The following is an 18,881-nucleotide window of genomic DNA, read 5'->3' as shown; positions in this document are numbered from 1 at the left end:
CCTCCGCTGGCTCCTGCTGCAGGAGGGAGAGTCATGATAATAAGGACGACAGCGCTGAGACTTTGATCTCTCCAGCGTGACAAATGGAAACGAATAAGGAAATGCAAAAACTTTTGAATGCCAAATCTCTGCTGCTCAGCACATTAGAGAGAGAGGTCCTCTTTGAGTCCTTACACGCATGCACGCACACACACACACAGGGTAAAGGGGTGATGTGTGTGTAGGTGTGTGTGTGTGCGTACTCTCACCAGCTGAAGGGCCTCTGTCCCGTGTGCCCTGGCCTGCTTTGCCTCTTTGTCAGCCTCCTCGATGAAGTCCTTGATGTTTCTGTATGCGTTGAACGCTGCCGTGGCGTTAAAGGACAGATTCTTGGCTTCCGCCAGGATGCTGTGAGGAAGCAGCAAGAGACTTGGTTAGGACACCAGCCAATACATGAACAAAACATTCAATAACAACAATTACATTCAATCCACCATATCATTATAGCAGAGGTAGAGCAAACAAAACTACTACCAGTCTGATGTATGTGTGTCTGTTTGTCTGTCTGTCTGTCTGTCTGTCCCGTACCTGTCCAGGATGCCCGAGGACTTGTTGAGCTGGGCAGCATGGTTCTTAGCATCCTGCAGCAGGTCAGTCAGGGTGTTGTCACTCAGGCTCTTGGTCAGACGGCTCACCCTGTAGTCCAGGTGCTCATGGAGAGGACCCAGCTCACGCTCCATCTCCTACACAGAAGAGAGAGAGAGAGAGTAAGAGAGAGAGACAGACAGAAAGCCAGATAGAGCAGGAGAGCAACACAGACAGACAAAAAAACAAACAGAAAGAGAGAGAAAGAGGGAGAGAGATGAAGCTGAACCCCTGGCTTGATGCAGGTGGGACATATGTAGAAATAAAAGCCTAGGCAGGAAAAGGTCAAGTCCAATAGTGCTCCAGGCAACATCTGTCTGACATCACAAAAGCATTCCAACAGAGTAAAGGTGTTTGTCTTCCTCTCCCAATGATGGGGGCTTGACAGGCCTGACTGGAGTTTAAGATGTGTGTATGTGTGTGTGTGTGTTTGTGTGTGTGGTGTTTAGAGACAGAGCCTACCTCAATCTCCTTATTGATGTTGTCTGAGAGCCCGTTGGCTTCAGCCAGAATGCGCTCTCCGTCTTCCAGCACCTCTTCAGTTGCTTTCTTCACTGAGCTCAAAGCATCCCTCTTTCTCTGCAAGCAGACCAGACAACACAATCAGCCCAACTAACTTTACAGAAACTACAACACAGAACTGTGTATATACTGTAACTGTGAATAGACACCGCTACCCATTATCAAAAGGGCGAAATGGGAGGTGTATGGTTTTGTGTGTGTGTGAGTGTGTGTGTGTTTGTGTGTACAGGCTGCTGACCTCCAGGGCAGTGAGGTTGCGCTGGTTCTGTCCGGACAGGGCCCCAGCCTCCCTGCTCTTCCCCTGGGCGTCCTTCAACAGGGCCTGGGCGTCGTCCAGCTTGGCCCGGTGGTCACCCATCTTCTCTGTCACCTCGGCCTTCAGGTCCTCCGTGGCCTTGTGTGGGTCCCCAAAGAGACGCTTCACCTTCTGGTACAGGGCCTCTGCCAGTCTGGAGAGCGAGAGAGAGGGGGGTGGAAGGAGAAGGAGGGGAGAGAGGGAGAGAGAGGGAAGAAGAGAGGGAAAGAGAAGGAGGTGGAGAAAAAGAGAGAGATAAAGAAAGAGAGCGATGGGGAAAGAGAAAGGCAGAGGGGAAGATCAGAGTACTGTATGGTGTGAGGAGGAGAGAATATGTTCTTTCTCTCTAATTTCTTTCTTCTTCTCCTCCATCTGTGGATCAGACCAGCCACTAGATGTCCCTCTTTCTTTTTGCATGACTCATCCAGGCCTCAGTCAGAAGGAAACATGAGTAAACTGGTTTGATTAGAAGGAATATTATTCCTCTCACCCACCTCAGGCAACTTTTAATTAGTTCATTAAGATTTCACAAAAGAAAAGTAAACTTCCTTCATTCAGCTGAGATTTGCTTGGCCACAAAATTACTTGTAGAATATTTTAAAAAACAGTGAAACAATAAATATGCAAATGAAAATTCCTACAGTATACCAACATGTTTTTAAATGGATCACCTCTTTGTTTACTATATGAAAGCATTCATTTAGCTGCGATTATAGTGACCCAGGCATTCCTAAAAATATGAGTCATGTGGTGTGACCTGTGTGCTGCAGTGGAGGCTGCTGAGGGGAGGACGGCTCATAATAATGGCTGGAACGGAGCGAATGGAATGGCATCAAACACAGGGAAACCATGTTCGATACCATTACACTAATTCTGCTCAAGCCAATACCACTAGCCCGTTCTCCCCAATTAAGGTGCCACCAACCTCCTGTGGTGTGCTGCTATGCTTGGATACACTGTCCCATCCCTGTGTGAACCATAATAGACTGACATAATAGTTTGTGATCTGATGTTGACTAAAGGTTGGTATCTGGGGTTGACCAGTCAGGCCTTACCCCAGCTCATCCTCTGAGATGTGTTTCTTGCCTCCCAGCTGGCGTTTACGGAGCTTGGCTAGCATGGTCTCAATCTCCTGGTGCATCTCGTTCAGGCTCTTCTCTGGAGCTCCGTTCCTGATGCCCGGAGTCTCATTCAGCTCTTTAGCCTTGACTTTCAGAGCTTGAGGATAGAGGACATGGGGAAGTCATTGTAATTTTTACACGAAAGCATGAACACGCACACACACTGCCATAAAGCAGTATTCTCCATCTCCTGACACTCTGTCCTATACTGTCACCTCTAGCTGAAAGGCTGAGAACAGAATGTGTTATAAATCAAACAGTGTTTGTTACATGTCTCCTCTCATCAAAACACAGGGTTTTATCCTGCTACTGCCATGATGACCATTAGAGAGAGAGAGAGCGAAAGAGAGCGAGGGGGGGGGGGGGGGGGGGGGTGAGAGGGCTGTGCGTCTGTTAGCTAGGCTGCTAACGTCAAAAAAACATGCCGAATCCACACTGGCCTCTAAACCGCCCAAGGGCCAGTTAGTACAGGAAGTGCGTACTACTACACTACACTAGACGCCACCATCAGCAAAGAACTCATCTTCGTGTGCATGTTATTTGCATATAGCCAAGCCTTTGTGTGTGTGTTCGTAGAGTACAGAGGGACGAGCTACCGAAGCTAGCGCCCAGATTAGATGAGTTGCTCAAAGGCAAGGCAGAACAAAGTGCATCACAACAAAAGCACTTTTTTAGAGGCTTCTTTTAAGTTGATTCAAAGACATTCAAATTCTGCTTGACAGACCAATGTACTGTAATCAAATGAATGTGGTCTTTGAAATCTAAACCAAATCAGTTCAAAAGAAACCGAGAGATAAGTTGCTCCAATTGGGTTCTAATTTGAATATAAATCATCAAATTGAAAATGAGGCTTAATCGGATGTATTCCCTACATTCCTGAACAGTTCAAACGTAAACACTTAATGTGATTACAAAGACAAAATATATACCTATTAAAGGACTCCGGCGCGGAATAATTACATACCATGTTTCAAAGGCAATTAAACACTTAAATGTTTGGTGGATTGCATAATCCGAAATGTCTCCTTTCCGAATACATCAGCATGAAAAAATTGTCCAATCTCCTCCTGAATGCTTTTACAAGCTGCTCTATGTGATCATGAATCTCTGTGAGGAAGTTAAGAGAGACATGCTCTGTGCATCCTACTTTGAGTGAGTTCTTTTTTGGAAATCTGTCAGAAAATACAATTTTTATGTAAATAAGGATGGCATCACTGAAGTGTGTCATTGCTCTCAGTAAATAGCCCATTTGAACCAATCCAATCCAATCCTCAAATGGGTTAGAGAAAGTTTGTGTGTGTGTGTGTGTGTGCATTCCTTTGAAAGTGTGTGTATGTGTGTCTGTGTATCTATGCATGCACGTGTCTGTGCCATATGGTTCTGGCAGTGCAAATCCCACCTGCTGTAGCATTTAGCAGGGCTGGTCCATGCTGGTGAGGCAAGGCGAGGCTGGGGGAGAAAGGTTCCCTGCTGACACTAATCATGTCGCCCATGGTGAAGAGCCACAACGTGCCAGCCCACTGATTATACCGCCTTCTCCAGACCCCATCCTCCATCCCTATTAATTAGGCCTTTACATGGCTACACTGCTCCAGCGCTCTACACCAACCAGGCCCTTTATTAACTGAATCATCTTCCAATTTCAATCCGGTAGAAAATGTTACAAAACAGTTGCGTCTAATCACCGAGCAGAGGACACAGCACTGAGCCCAGACACTGATTTCCACAACATCCTGAACCTCTGGCCTTTACGACACTGAATCAATGCTCTGCAGCATTATAGCAGGAATGTCATTTAGATGTAATAGTTTATGGGAGAATCTTATACGAATGTAGACAAATGTACTGTACCTTCTGCAGCCAGTAGGGTGTTCTTGACGAATAGTTCCAGTTCTTTGGCTCTTTCGTGGATTCTCTCAGCATCGTCGTCTGTTTGCTCGCCGTCTGCCGATACTTTGGTCACCTGGGAGAGAACACACACACTCAATCAGCTAGACCGACAAACCAATCCAGGATGGACCAATGTTCAGAGTGTTCATTCAAGATGCACCCTTCCCACTGGGCACACGCTGGTTGTTTCCATGTCATTGAACCAATGTGGAATAGACGTTAAATTGACGTCTGTGCCCAGTGGGTTAACTGCACGTTTCCAATCCAGAATCCTGTGGCCCCCAATCTTCTAAGGGACAGCCTCAGAGTGACTGGTCAAACAAATCCATTTCATAACCATCAGTCAGAGTTGATTTAGACCATTCAGAAATGCTCTATCGATGAAAACATTATGATTGAGAGAGTTTAAGCAGCTGAGCACAACAAGGTCAATCGCTAAGTACTGTTCCTGACTGTGTGTTTGAATCAAAAGAGACAACCCAGGACTTACACAAAGAACCAATGTCTCTGAAAATATATGGATTCCTTACAATAACCAAGGCCTAAAAATAAAATATAAATCTTTATTTTGCAACAAGGAACAAAACAACAAGGTCAGGACTATAGAATGAGTGAATCACAGAATGGACTAGCTGTGTTTACGTAACAGACTAGGACTACATTAAACAACATAACGGAGTGGTCTTCATGTCTATGGAATGCCAGTTGAGTTATGTGGACAAGAAAATGTCAATGTCAGAATGTGTTTTCCTGTCAGAGAAACGAGAAGTACAGATGTCTTATAGACTGTGGGTTGTGTTTTGGTAACAGAGGTCTATCCAAGGATCTTTCTGCAACAGAACATTCTATGTTCACAGACACAAAAGACAACCTTGCTAGAACCGATATCGCAAAGTTACAAACAAAAGCTTTCATCTGTTTCTACAGATGTAGGATCATAATTTGAGCCAGTTTGTTACAGTAGGAACATAATCCTGCAGTAACAGGAAATGTGAATTATTATGTGGATTATAATTTTTCATTAGGGCAAATCAAATCTGACATTTTAAAGTGTAAATTACTAACTTTAAAAGCTTTTTTAAACCTCGAATACACTACAAGTTTGCATTTCTTGCAGTGCAGGAAAATTCTCAGCAAAAAAATAGTGATCAAATGAAGATGGGGGAGCCAGGACAGCCATGTGGTGTCAACAGGGACAGTAGTGCCAGTCCCTGTGCCTCAGTAGTGGACAGTAGCAGCCTGGCCTAGCCTGGCCTGGGGCATGAGGAGTGTCCTACCTACCCGACTCAGCAGATCGTCCATCTCTGTCACCAGGCTGCGCAGGTTACTGTCGGCCAGCTGCAGGTGCCTCTCCAGCGAATTCTGTGGCGAGAAGATGTGCTGTGGGGGAGACACAAACACATACAGTGGGGAAAAAAAGTATTTAGTCAGCCACCAATTGTGCAAGTTCTCCCACTTAAAAAGATGAGAGAGGCCAGTAATTTTCATCATAGGTACACGTCAACTGTGACAGACAAATTGAGAAGAAAAAAATTCCAGAAAATCACATTGTAGGATTTTTAATGAATTTATTTGCAAATTATGGTGGAAAATAAGTATTTGGTCACCTACAAACAAGCAACATTTCTGGCTCTCACAGACCTGTAACTTCTTCTTTAAGAGGCTCCTCTGTCCTCCACTCGTTGCCTGTATTAATGGCACCTGTTTGAACTTGTTATCAGTATAAAAGACACCTGTCCACAACCTCAAACAGTCACACTCCAAACTCCACTATGGCCAAGACCAAAGAGCTGTCAAAGGACACCAGAAACAAAATTGTAGACCTGCACCAGGCTGGGAAGACTGAATCTGCAATAGGTAAGCAGCTTGGTTTGAAGAAATCAACTGTGGGAACAATTATTAGGAAATGGAAGACATACAAGACCACTGATAATCTCCCTCGATCTGGGGCTCCACGCAAGATCTCACCCCGTGGGGTCAAAATGATCACAAGAACGGTGAGCAAAAATCCCAGAACCACACGGGGGGACCTAGTGAATGACCTGCAGAGAGCTGGGACCAAAGTAACAAAGCCTACCATCAGTAACACACTACGCCGCCAGGGACTCAAATCCTGCAGTGCCAGACGTGTCCCCCTGCTTAAGCCAGTACATGTCCAGGCCCGTCTGAAGTTTGCTAGAGTGCATTTGGATGATCCAGAAGAGGATTGGGAGAATGTCATATGGTCAGATGAAACCAAAATAGAACTTTTTGGTAAAAACTCAACTCGTCGTGTTTGGAGGACAAAGAATGCTGAGTTGCATCCAAAGAACACCATACCTACTGTGAAGCATGGGGGTGGAAACATCATGCTTCGGGGCTGTTTTTCTGCAAAGGGACCAGGACGACTGATCCGTGTAAAGGAAAGAATGAATGGGGCCATGTATCGTGAGATTTTGAGTGAAAACCTCCTTCCATCAGCAAGGGCATTGAAGATGAAACGTGGCTGGGTCTTTCAGCATGACAATGATCCCAAACACACCGCCCGGGCAACGAAGGAGTGGCTTCGTAAGAAGCATTTCAAGGTCCTGGAGTGGCCTAGCCAGTCTCCAGATCTCAACACCATAGAAAATCTTTGGAGGGAGTTGAAAGTCTGTGTTGCCCAGCGACAGCCCCAAAACATCACTGCTCTAGAGGAGATCTGCATGGAGGAATGGGCCAAAATACCAGCAACAGTGTGTGAAAACCTTGTGAAGACTTACTCATTGCCAACAAAGGGTATATAACAAAGTATTGAGAAACTTTTGTTATTGACCAAATACTTATTTTCCACCATAATTTGCAAATAAATTCATTAAAAATCCTACAATGTGATTTTCTGGGAAAAAAAATCTCATTTTGTCTGTCATAGTTGACGTGTACCTATGATGAAAATTACAGGCCTCTCTCATCTTTTTAAGTGGGAGAACATGCACAATTGGTGGCTGACTAAATACTTTTTTCCCCACTGTACACATGCAGAGGGGAGAGAGTCAGAGTGGGGCACTGTGCCGAAAGGTCATCTACCATTTAAATCACCACAGGTCTGGGGGGCGAGGTGTGTGTCTACTCTGTGTGTGTGAGCAGAGCCTCGATTCCCTGTATTTAACTCTGCACCCCAGCCCAATTCATCAGTGTTATGCCAGTAGGGCCCCTGCCATATATCTCCTCACAGACCTACAAGCAGCAGAGCACCAGCGGCTGCAAAAGGGCATCTAGCTCAGTGGACTCTAAAATCCCAGCCTGAGCCAATGATCTGGCTTTCCACATGAGGGGAGCAATAAAGTGATGTCTTCATTGGCCCCCCTCATGATGCCCTTTAGTAATAATCTGCATCTTTGTTGTGCCTTATTTCTCCAGCTCCATCTCCTCTGCTTTCCTAGGATTTATCAAACCACTTGTTATCAATACTTTTGAATGCTGCTGTGTGTGTAACATATCACTGCTACAGATTGTGGTGATTGTGTCTTTGTTCTTGTGTGAGAGGGAGAGGTGGCTAAACGGAGTGGAGTTATGGTATCGTCTGGAGGGGATTTGAGGAGTGTTTGAAGCCGCGGTTTGTGACGGGCTCTACGTTTCCCCCAGAGACACTAACAGCTGAGAGATATTTACACAGCACCTTTTCCAGATGGGCAACTTAATCACGACTGATTCTGTTCATCTTAGCAAAATCCAAGGCAATTTTTAAAATATCGTCTTACAGAGATCTTTAAACATCTTTAGAATCTAATAATCATAGATTTGTCTAATACAGAAATAATGTAGTACTCTCTTTGGAGAGAACACTAAGGGAAGTGTTTGGGTGCCTTCTATTCACCTTGAGTTCCTCTGTCATGTTCTCAAACCGGTAGAGGACTTTGTGTGGCAGTGGTAGAGGGGTGGTGAGGTTGATACTAGTGATGATACGATGTAATCTGGCCATATCACTGATGAGGAGCCCAGCACAGTCGTCATCGCAGGCTGTAACACACACACACACACAACATGGCAGTTAGAAACCTCTAATGATGAGGGCTCTCTAATGACACCAATTAAAACCATTAGAGAGTGTTCAGTCTCATCCAGTGAAGTGAATGGTAATCCCAGCTAATGTGTGTGGTCAGGGTGACTCTGAGCTCTGGGCCTGTGTGTGTGTGTGACAGTGGGACAGTCTCTCATTGGGATGTCACCCTCCTGGGGGGAGGACACCACACCCCCAAGGGGCATGGGGGTGCTAATGGTAGCTTGTTGCCTGGCAACATCTCTACCAGGGGGGCATTACTGTATTTACAAGGGCGACTGTGTTGCCACCCGAGGAGGGGGCACAGCCTGAGAGAAGTGCTTTTCAATGTGAGGGACATGGGGGAACGGGTTGAGCCCCAGCTTCCTCCTCCTTCACCTCGTTTAGTTTAGTTTCATACCATTCCCCCCCACACACCAGAGCGCCCTCAAAAGACACAATCGCTCTTTGAAAACACTTCAAGATAGCCGTTCTTGGTCCTCTACTCTTTAGGCTTTGGCGAATCCTGGAGTTTCTTTGCTGGTTTGAGATTAAACAGGAGCGGCACTGGGTGAAGGGATCTCGAGCGTGAAATTTAACATAGAGTGTAAAACGGCTTTTGGCAGCCCGTTATGAGTGTTCGACATGCCACAAGCAATAGGAAAGCAAAACACACACTTGCAGGCACAGTACACACACACACACACACACACACACACACACACAACAAACCATGTGTAGACTTGTCATGTCCTTCCAGTTTCTCCTGAAGAAATTAATTTTTTTATGGACCCGCTGTTACAGAGGAAGGTCTGACAATCCACACAGTAAGAGGGCACACATATTGCGAGTGTGAGAGTTTGTGATAAAACACTCAAATGCACACGTTGCATGAAATACATGCACAACATCACATACAAGTCCAATTCCTGTTACCATCCTCAAAGGCAGGACAACGTGCAGCCAATCAATTTCACTTGAATCATCTGGCATACATCTGGCAACCACCATTGCTTCAAGTAACCTTCTAGGCAAGCCACCACTGGGAACAGTTAGACATAATTTCAGATATTAAAACAGCTTGCCATAGTAGGCTACAGAACTTTACCTAAGCATACTATCCATTATCTGAATTTTGAGAAAATGTAATCTCAAACAAATTACAGTAATTAAATAGCAAACCATGTTTCATGAAACAACACTGCTACTTCTTTCTTAGAAATGAAGCTTTGACAATGTTCATTACTTATTTTTATATTTTTTATATAGAGTGGCCGCCATCTTTGTTTACTTTGTGGATTGGAGCTTCTTCGCATGCACTTGGGCTATAATGTTTTGTCTGCCATGTTTTGGCCTTCTCCAGTGGCAAATGATCAGGGTAATTGCAAGGGCTTTCCACAGATGAAAGGAGGAGTTGGTTAAAAGTATATTTCGTATGGGGGGCGCTAGTGAGCAAGCAATGGAGTAGGTGATGTCATCCTGAAATTGCATTTATTTAATACTTTCTTTGCGCTTTGACCCAAACAGAACTAGGAAACACAGCCTTTGAATGACGTGCTTTACTTTGTTCAACTTTTTTTGTTTTAATGCTTAAATGGTGCATAACCAGCAAAAGTTTAAGTTCAGTGGAGTCACTGACAAAAGAGAAAACACTGGGCAAAAGATGAGGAGCTCGAGTTCTTCAACAAGTGGGAGCAGCGGCTCCTCCCCTCTGCGAAAAAATGAACACAGAGAATTGAAGGCCGAGATTCTTGCTGCCCTCAGAGCGGACATTTAATTCAAGTCGGAACTCAAGGAGGCGCTCAGAGGACTTACATTTTATTAAGTCGGAGTTACAAGCAGTCAAGAATGAACTCGCAAAACATACTGTAATGGTTCGTACTGAACTGGATACAGTTAAGAAAACAGTCTCCGACATGGAATAAGGCTTGTCAACATGCTCGGACGACACGACTACGCTGCAAACCACAGTTTAGAATCTCGAAACTGATGTGGCTAGCCTTAAGGAACAATGCATACATTTACAAGGTCGTATGCAAAGATTCAATATCAGGATCATGGGGGTGGCTGAGGACCCGGGCTCAAGTTCTACTTCATCGGTCTCAAAGTTATTGAAGGAAGCCCTCAAAATGGATAAAGATGTCCTTGTAGACCACTCACGTTGGGGCTCTCAAACAAAAAAGCCTGCCGGAAAACCTTGCGTCATTGTGGCTAAACTACACTAACGTTACTATCAGGATTGTGTTGATGTTCTTCGGCATGCCAGAGAATTTGGCCCACTTCGATGCAATGGAGCACCCATCTCTATCTTCCCAGACTATGCCCCCAGCGTTGCTCATGACCGTGCCACTTTCAACGTTGTCAAGAGTCTGCTCCGTGGACGGATCGACGTTCGCTATGGTGTGGCTTTTCCTGCCCGGCTCTGTATAACATACAACGGCACCGAGAAGGAGTTCCAAGACCCCCATAAGGTGATGGCCTTCGTAAAGGCGAACATTCTACCGAGGTCTGAAAAAGCAAATGGCTGAATGTTCACCTTTTTGGCGATTAGGGTAATGAAGACTGTGTCTACCACTGCAGACTCAGTCTCTCTTTTGTAGATACTGTATAGCATTGCCAGTGGCATCAGTTGATATTGTTATTATTAGGTGACATTAGTGAACGTTGCTGGTACCATCGGTTGATGTTGTTATTATTAGGTAACGTTAGTGCCTCCGTTCTGGTGAGTCAATTCTCCTTTTGTTTTAGGTTTAATTTTACTACCATGAAGCTGCTCATTTCTATTTCTCGATGGTACCTGTATCCAGGGTAGATAAAGCACAGTTCTATTATTAGGCTATGTCATTTCTTTAAAGACTTTACTGCTAGTGGTATTGCTGTAAGATGTGATTTATAAAATGTTTTATACTTTATTTTAAAACAGCCTAGTTTTGGGTTGTAAATAAGTATTTCTTATTTATTGATTATGCGCAACTTGTTTTAAATCCATCACTATTTCAGCAGGGCTCTCTACTCATTAGGTTTAGTGTTCCCCACTACAGCACATTATGTGTGGATATCTTTCAGCAGGGCTCTCTACTCATTAGGTTTAGTGTTCCCCACTACAGCACATTATGTGTGGATATCTTTCAGCAGGGCTCTCTACTCATTAGGTTTAGTGTTCCCCACTACAGCACATTATGTGTGGATATCTTTCAGCAGGGCTCTCTACTCATTAGGTTTAGTGTTCCCCACTACAGCACATTATGTGTGGATATCTTTCAGCAGGGCTCTCTACTCATTAGGTTTAGTGTTCCCCACTACAGCACATTATGTGTGGATATCTTTCAGCAGGGCTCTCTACTCATTAGGTTTAGTGTTCCCCACTACAGCACATTATGTGTGGATATCTTTCAGCAGGGCTCTCTACTCATTAGGTTTAGTGTTCCCCACTACAGCACATTATGTGTGGATATCTTTCAGCAGGGCTCTCTACTCATTAGGTTTAGTGTTCCCCACTACAGCACATTATGTGTGGATATCTTTCAGCAGGGCTCTCTACTCATTAGGTTTAGTGTTCCCCACTACAGCACATTATGTGTGGATATCTTTCAGCAGGGGTCTCTACTCATTAGGTTTAGTGTTCCCCACTACAGCACATTATGTGTGGATATCTTTCAGCAGGGCTCTCTACTCATTAGGTTTAGTGTTCCCCACTACAGCACATTATGTGTGGATATCTTTCAGCAGGGCTCTCTACTCATTAGGTTTAGTGTTCCCCACTACAGCACATTATGTGTGGATATCTTTCAGCAGGGCTCTCTACTCATTAGGTTTAGTGTTCCCCACTACAGCACATTATGTGTGGATATCTTTCAGCAGGGCTCTCTACTCATTAGGTTTAGTGTTCCCCACTACAGCACATTATGTGTGGATATCTTTCAGCAGGGCTCTCTACTCATTAGGTTTAGTGTTCCCCACTACAGCACATTATGTGTGGATATCTTTCAGCAGGGCTCTCTACTCGATAGGTTTAGTGTTCCCCACTACAGCACATTATGTGTGGATATCTTTCAGCAGGGCTCTCTACTCTTTAGGTTTAGTGTTCCCCACTACAGCACATTATGTGTGGATATCTTTCAGCAGGGCTCTCTACTCATTAGGTTTAGTGTTCCCCTCTACAGCACATTATGTGTGGATATCTTTCAGCAGGGCTCTCTACTCATTAGGTTTAGTGTTCCCCACTACAGCACATTATGTGTGGATATCTTTCAGCAGGGCTCTCTACTCGATAGGTTTAGTGTTCCCCACTACAGCACATTATGTGTGGATATCTTTCAGCAGGGCTCTCTACTCATTAGGTTTAGTGTTCCCCACTACAGCACATTATGTGTGGATATCTTTCAGCAGGGCTCTCTACTCGATAGGTTTAGTGTTCCCCACTACAGCACATTATGTGTGGATATCTTTCAGCAGGGCTCTCTACTCATTAGGTTTAGTGTTCCCCACTACAGCACATTATGTGTGGATATCTTTCAGCAGGGCTCTCTACTCATTAGGTTTAGTGTTCCCCACTACAGCACATTATGTGTGGATATCTTTCAGCAGGGCTCTCTACTCGATAGGTTTAGTGTTCCCCACTACAGCACATTATGTGTGGATATCTTTCAGCAGGGCTCTCTACTCATTAGGTTTAGTGTTCCCCACTACAGCACATTATGTGTGGATATCTTTCAGCAGGGCTCTCTACTCATTAGGTTTAGTGTTCCCCACTACAGCACATTATGTGTGGATATCTTTCAGCAGGGCTCTCTACTCATTAGGTTTAGTGTTCCCCACTACAGCACATTATGTGTGGATATCTTTCAGCAGGGCTCTCTACTCATTAGGTTTAGTGTTCCCCACTACAGCACATTATGTGTGGATATCGCTGCGTGGGGATTAGCGGTTACTTTGTTCTATTAGGTGACCAGGGTGGGTTTTCTTTTTCATACCAGACTTCAGAGTATTGTTCGTTTATGTTTTTTATTCTTCTTCAACTTTTTGTTTTTTTACTTGCTATTTTTTGAAAAATGTTTAATGGATCAGTTATTATTGTAAGCTGGCATCTATCCTTTTCCCACCTGACTTTACATGGCTAGGCCTAATATCATGAGAGGGGCAGGTGGTTTCTCGGTCACTTTTACTAGCTGGAATGTTAAATCTTTAAATCACCCAGTGAAAGGGTTATTTCTCATTTAAATCACCTTAAAGTAGAGATCGCCTTTCTTCTGGAGACACATCTCCGCACTTTCGACCACTCTCGTTTATAAAGAGGGTGGATCGGTCAATCATATAATTCCAATTTTCATTCTAAAACTAGAGGAGCAGCCATTTTAATTAGTAAAAACATACCGTTCGCAATGTCAAGTGTAGAGGCAGACTCAGCAGGCCGTTTCATTATTGAGTAGGAAGACTGTATCTTAGCTAACATTTATGCACCAAATTGGGATAACAGTTAATTCTTCACAAATGTATTTTCTCGATTACCAAATATGGACACACACCACCTAATACTAGGTGGTGATATGAATTGTGTACTGTCGCCCAATCTGGATTGTAGCTCTCCTAAGATATCATCTTCATCAAAGACAGTGTCCGCAATTCAGCTATTTCTTAAGGCATATGGCATATCTGATGTGTGGTGTTTCCGTAATCCCACAGCTAGGGAGTATTATTTTTTCTTGCCAGTTCATAAGACCTTCTCACGTATAGACTACTTTTTCCAAGACAATAGATTTCTGCAACTTATCATGGAGTGTGATTACCAAGCTATAGTCATTTCGGATCATTCTCCTCTTACTATGAAACTACTTATACTAAATACACAGCCTAATTATTGCTCTTGGCAGCTTAACTCACTACTGCTATCAGAAGAAACCTTTGTTGCTTTTATATAATCTCAAATTGAGCTATTTCTCGAGCTTAATCAAACCCCTGGAATGTCTCCTACAACAGTATGGGAATCAATGAAGGCTTATCTAAGGGGCCAAATTATTTGACACTTCAGACTGAGTTTGATCTCCTTTCAACTCGACAAGCTGAAAATCAAATTAGTAAATCTCGATACAAAAATTATGAACATGGAGAGAAATCAGGGAAAATGCTAGCACACCAGCTTCGTCAGAGAACCGCAAATCAAACCATACCTGAGATAACTGACGAGCTGGGTAACAAATGTATTGATCATTTAGAGGTCAATTCATGCTTTCATAACTTTTACTCACAATTATACACTTCGGAATCCGCTGGTCATGCTACCTTACTCGACACCTTCTTTGAGAACATAGATATTCTTACAGTTGAACCTGAGATAGCTGCTGAATTAGAATAACAGTTCTCTGTAGAAGAGATTGCGTTGGCAATTAAATCTATGCAGTGTGGTAAATCCCCTGGACCCGGCGGATTTCCGAGCGAATTCTTTAAAAAAATCTCAGATCAGCTCTCTCCTCTCTTGCTTCCGTATTTGAGGAATCACTCTCCTCAATCCCTTCACCCTCAACAATGAGACAAGCATCTATTTCACTTATTCTGAAAAAGAAAAAAATACTTGAGTGTGGTTCATATAGGCCAATTTCTTTACTGAATTGTTAATTAAAGATACTTTCTAAGATGATTGCCTGCCGTTTTGAGTCAGTCCTCCCGTCCATTATCTTATACAGATAAAACTGGTTTCATAAAAAATCTTTATAATATACTTCATAATCCCTCTTCATCTGACACTCCAGAGATATTGTTATCACTTGACGCTGAGAAGGCGTTTGATCGGGTGGAGTGGGATTATCTATTTTATACACTCAAACAATTTGCATTCGGTCCTAATTTTTCGTCCTGGATCAAAGTCCTTTACTCCTCCCCTATGGCTGCAGTGTGCACAAATAATAACCTTTCATCCTATTTCCAACTTCAACATGGGACAAGACAGGGTTGTCCCCTATCCCCTCACCTGTTTTCCATCGCAATCGAGCCTTATGCCATAGCAATACGTAATAACACCACTATCAAAGGTATTTGAAGAGGGGGCTTAAGCATAAAGTCTTACTCTATGCAGATGACATGCTATTACATATGTCTGACCCTTTAACTGGTCTTCCAGAGATTCAGGTTCTACTAAAGACATTTGGTAAAATATCCGGGTATAAGGTTAATCTACAAAAAAGTGAACTGATGCCTATTAATCCTACTGCCATGCAAAATTATTTTAGTCATGTGCCCTTCAGAGTAACTACACAGAAATAAAAATATTTGGGAATTTGGGTCACACACAATTTCAAAGATCTCTATAAAGCCAATTTCCCTCCCTTGATACTCCGCCTGAAACAGGATCTTGAACGCTGGGATTTACTTTCTCTTTCTTTGGGCAGAAGAATGAACACTGTTAAAATGAATGTGTTACCTACATTTTTATACTTATTTCAATGTATTCCTATCTTTCTGACAAAATCTTTTTTTATCTGCATAGATAAACTGATCTCTGCTTTTATCTGGAACAAGAAAAACCCTTGTAATACGTAAGAACGTATTGCAGAGCTCTCGCTCCCAGGGTGGTCTAGCACTTCCGAACTTTCAATATTATTACTGGGCAGCTAATATAAGAATCATTTTATATTGGATGACAGAAATCCCTGATGTTACAGGCCCGAATTGGTTGACCTTGGACATGTCATCCTGTGGCCCCACCTCCTTAACTGCCTTACTCTGCTCAAAACTTGCATTAGCTGAGCCTGTTTCCAAATACACTAAAATTCCTATTGTTAAACATTCTAAAAAAATCTGGAAACAGTTCAGGCGATCATTTGGTCTCAGTGAATTTTCAACCTCTGTCCCATTATTAAAGAACTATACATTCTCCCCAGCATTATTAGACCGGCAGTTTCATATCTTATCTGGAAAAGGGATCTCCTCACTGAACGACTTGTACATTGATATGGATTTTGCATCTTTTGATCAGTTAGTACAAAAGTTCAATATTCCTAGATCCCATTTTTTTTAGATACAAAACTACGCAATTGTAGGTATCTTAATACTCTAGTCACTTCCCATCACGCCCACCTACCTCCCTTCTAGATTCTATTTTTTAAAAGTGAACCCTTATATCAAAGGGGGCATAAGCTTGATCTATACGTTATTAAACTTGCACAATCTGGATTCCCTAAACTCTCTTAAGAACCAATGGGAAGAGGATTTAGATGAACAACTTTCATACGAAACTTGGCAGCGTATGCTTCAAAGAATACATTCTTTATCTATATGTTGTAATTCAATTTAAAATAGTTAATCAGCTGCAATGGTCAAAGGCAGAATTTTACAAGATTAGACCATAAATAGATCCCACTTGTGACCGACGTAAGCAGGCTCCTGCTACTTTAATGCACATGTTTTGGACATGCCATTAATTGACAGATTTATGGATATCAAGATACTGGAGAGACCTATAGCACCTTCTGCCTTTATTGCATTATTCGGAGTGACATCACAGGAGGCCCCCCTAAACAGTTCTATGAGCAACATGCTGGCATTTACTACTCTTTCAAAGATTTTACTGAATAAATTCATTAGGCCCTAATCTATGGATTTCACATGACTGGGAATACAAATATGCATCTGTTGGTCACAGATACCTTTAAAAAAATTTACCTCACAATGGGCCTCAGGATCTCGTCAAGGTATCTCTGTGCATTCAAATTGCCATCGATAAAATGCAATTGTGTACGCCCACACAACGCCATATACGTGGTCTGCGGTTGTGAGGCTGGTTGGACGTACTGCCAAATTCTCTAGCAACAGCTCTGGTGGACATTCCTGCAGTCAGCATGCCAATTGCACGCTCCCTCAAAACTTGAGACATCTGTGGCATTATGTTGTGTGACAAAACTGCACATTTTATTGGCCGTTTATTGTCCCCAGCACAAGGTGCACCTGTGTAATGATCATGGTATTTAATCAGCTTCTTGATATGCCACACCTGTCAGGTGGATGGATTATCTTGGCAAAGGAGACAATTGCTCACTAACAGAGATGTAAACACATTTGTGCACAACATTTGAGAGAAATAAGCTTTTTGTGAGTATAGAACATTTCTGGGAGCTTTTATTTCAACTCATGAAACATAGAACCAACACTTTACATGTTGCGTTTATATTTTTGTTCAGTGTGTATTTGCCTCTTGCACTTCGTGGACAAGAAATCTATAGAGGAGTACCCGATTCCCGAAAGGTGGCTTGACTATGATGTAAAGAAAAGAAGGCGAACACTGGACATCAATAAAAACAGGTGTGTAACACGCTAGGTAGCTAGGCAAGTGGGGTATGGCGCTAACATGTAAACACCGAGCTAGCTAGCTAGCTAGCAGTCAAGTGGGATATGTAGGCTTATGAATATATAATACAGCCTATAGTACCTTGTCTCCAATAGTAACCATGAAATCACTACAAAGTTGTTTGAATTCAATTAGCCTAAATTCCCTCTAATGAACATGTCAAGAGCAAGGAAAGGGCAATTATGTTATTCCTCAAGTAGCTAGGCAGTTTTACAACTGTCCCCAAAGCAAATTTCTACCACTTAAGACTCACAAAAAAGGTGATCGAGGTCTAAAATCTAAAATAGGCTTAGTCTACAATATTGAACAAACATAAAAAACAACAAAGAAAGCTCTACTCAGAAACCTTGCTGATTTTCTGTACAAGTAGTTTTGTGTGTGTATTGAAAACAGTGCGTTAGTAAGTTATATTAGTGTACGTACACACGATCCCAGAGGGTCCACACACATGCCTCTCCATGCACTGGCTGCAAGTGTGACCAGTGGCCCCGGGGTGGCAGCGGCACTGGCCCGAGCGGGGGTCACACGGTTGGGGCCACGCCCCGTACGGGTCACACTTACACTCCTCACACTTCCCGCCGGGGGCACGGGGGTCGGCGTGATAACCTGTGGCACATCTAGAGGAGCGAAAACCATGTTTAGAGTAGATAACTAACTGGAAGTGATGTTCTGTTAGCAATGTGGGATAGCAAAGTCACTGATGAGGTGAGTTCAGTTACAGTTCGATTCACAAAGACCCTTGTGGGTTTTATATGTTGAGTAGAGAGTTGTTACCTCTCACAGTACTTTCCCTCATAGCCCTCAGGGCAGGCAGTACAGTGGTAGTTATTTAATCCCTCTATCACACAGGAAGGGCTGAACCTAAGAGAAAGAGAGTTACATATGAGAACAGCTTTTATTGTACAGTAGTAGAGCCATTCACCTGTCTCTGTGACTTACTTGTTCTCATGGTTGGTGAGGGGGCAGGCACAGGACTTGCAGTCGCCGGGTCTGCCCCTCACTACACCATAGTATCCTGGGGCACAGCGTTCACACCTGTCCCCCTCTGTGTTGTGCTGGCAGTTCTGTAGAGAAGACACCCGTCCCATCACTAAT

General features: G+C 43.3%; 1 protein-coding gene across 1 annotated transcript in view; it reads right to left on the bottom strand.

The window, feature by feature from the left end:
• LOC311108147 (laminin subunit alpha-2-like) overlaps nt 1-18,881 on the bottom strand; it is a gene marked incomplete at both ends in the record, with an annotated part of 179,802 nt that overhangs the window by 15,962 nt on the left and 144,959 nt on the right. The window contains 11 exon segments of the mRNA XM_084150775.1: nt 249-387; nt 568-722; nt 1,087-1,203; nt 1,385-1,595; nt 2,497-2,659; nt 4,414-4,525; nt 5,734-5,832; nt 8,288-8,430; nt 18,210-18,403; nt 18,561-18,647; nt 18,726-18,850. Coding sequence (XP_084006901.1) covers nt 249-387; nt 568-722; nt 1,087-1,203; nt 1,385-1,595; nt 2,497-2,659; nt 4,414-4,525; nt 5,734-5,832; nt 8,288-8,430; nt 18,210-18,403; nt 18,561-18,647; nt 18,726-18,850 — 1,545 coding nt within the window.

Source organism: Coregonus lavaretus, assembly GCF_964263955.1.
Source record: "Coregonus lavaretus genome assembly, chromosome: 33".
In the NCBI taxonomy this organism is placed as follows: domain Eukaryota; kingdom Metazoa; phylum Chordata; class Actinopteri; order Salmoniformes; family Salmonidae; genus Coregonus; species Coregonus lavaretus.
Note: the sequence above shows the minus strand (reverse complement) of the source record. Positions and strands in the feature narration are given on the sequence as shown.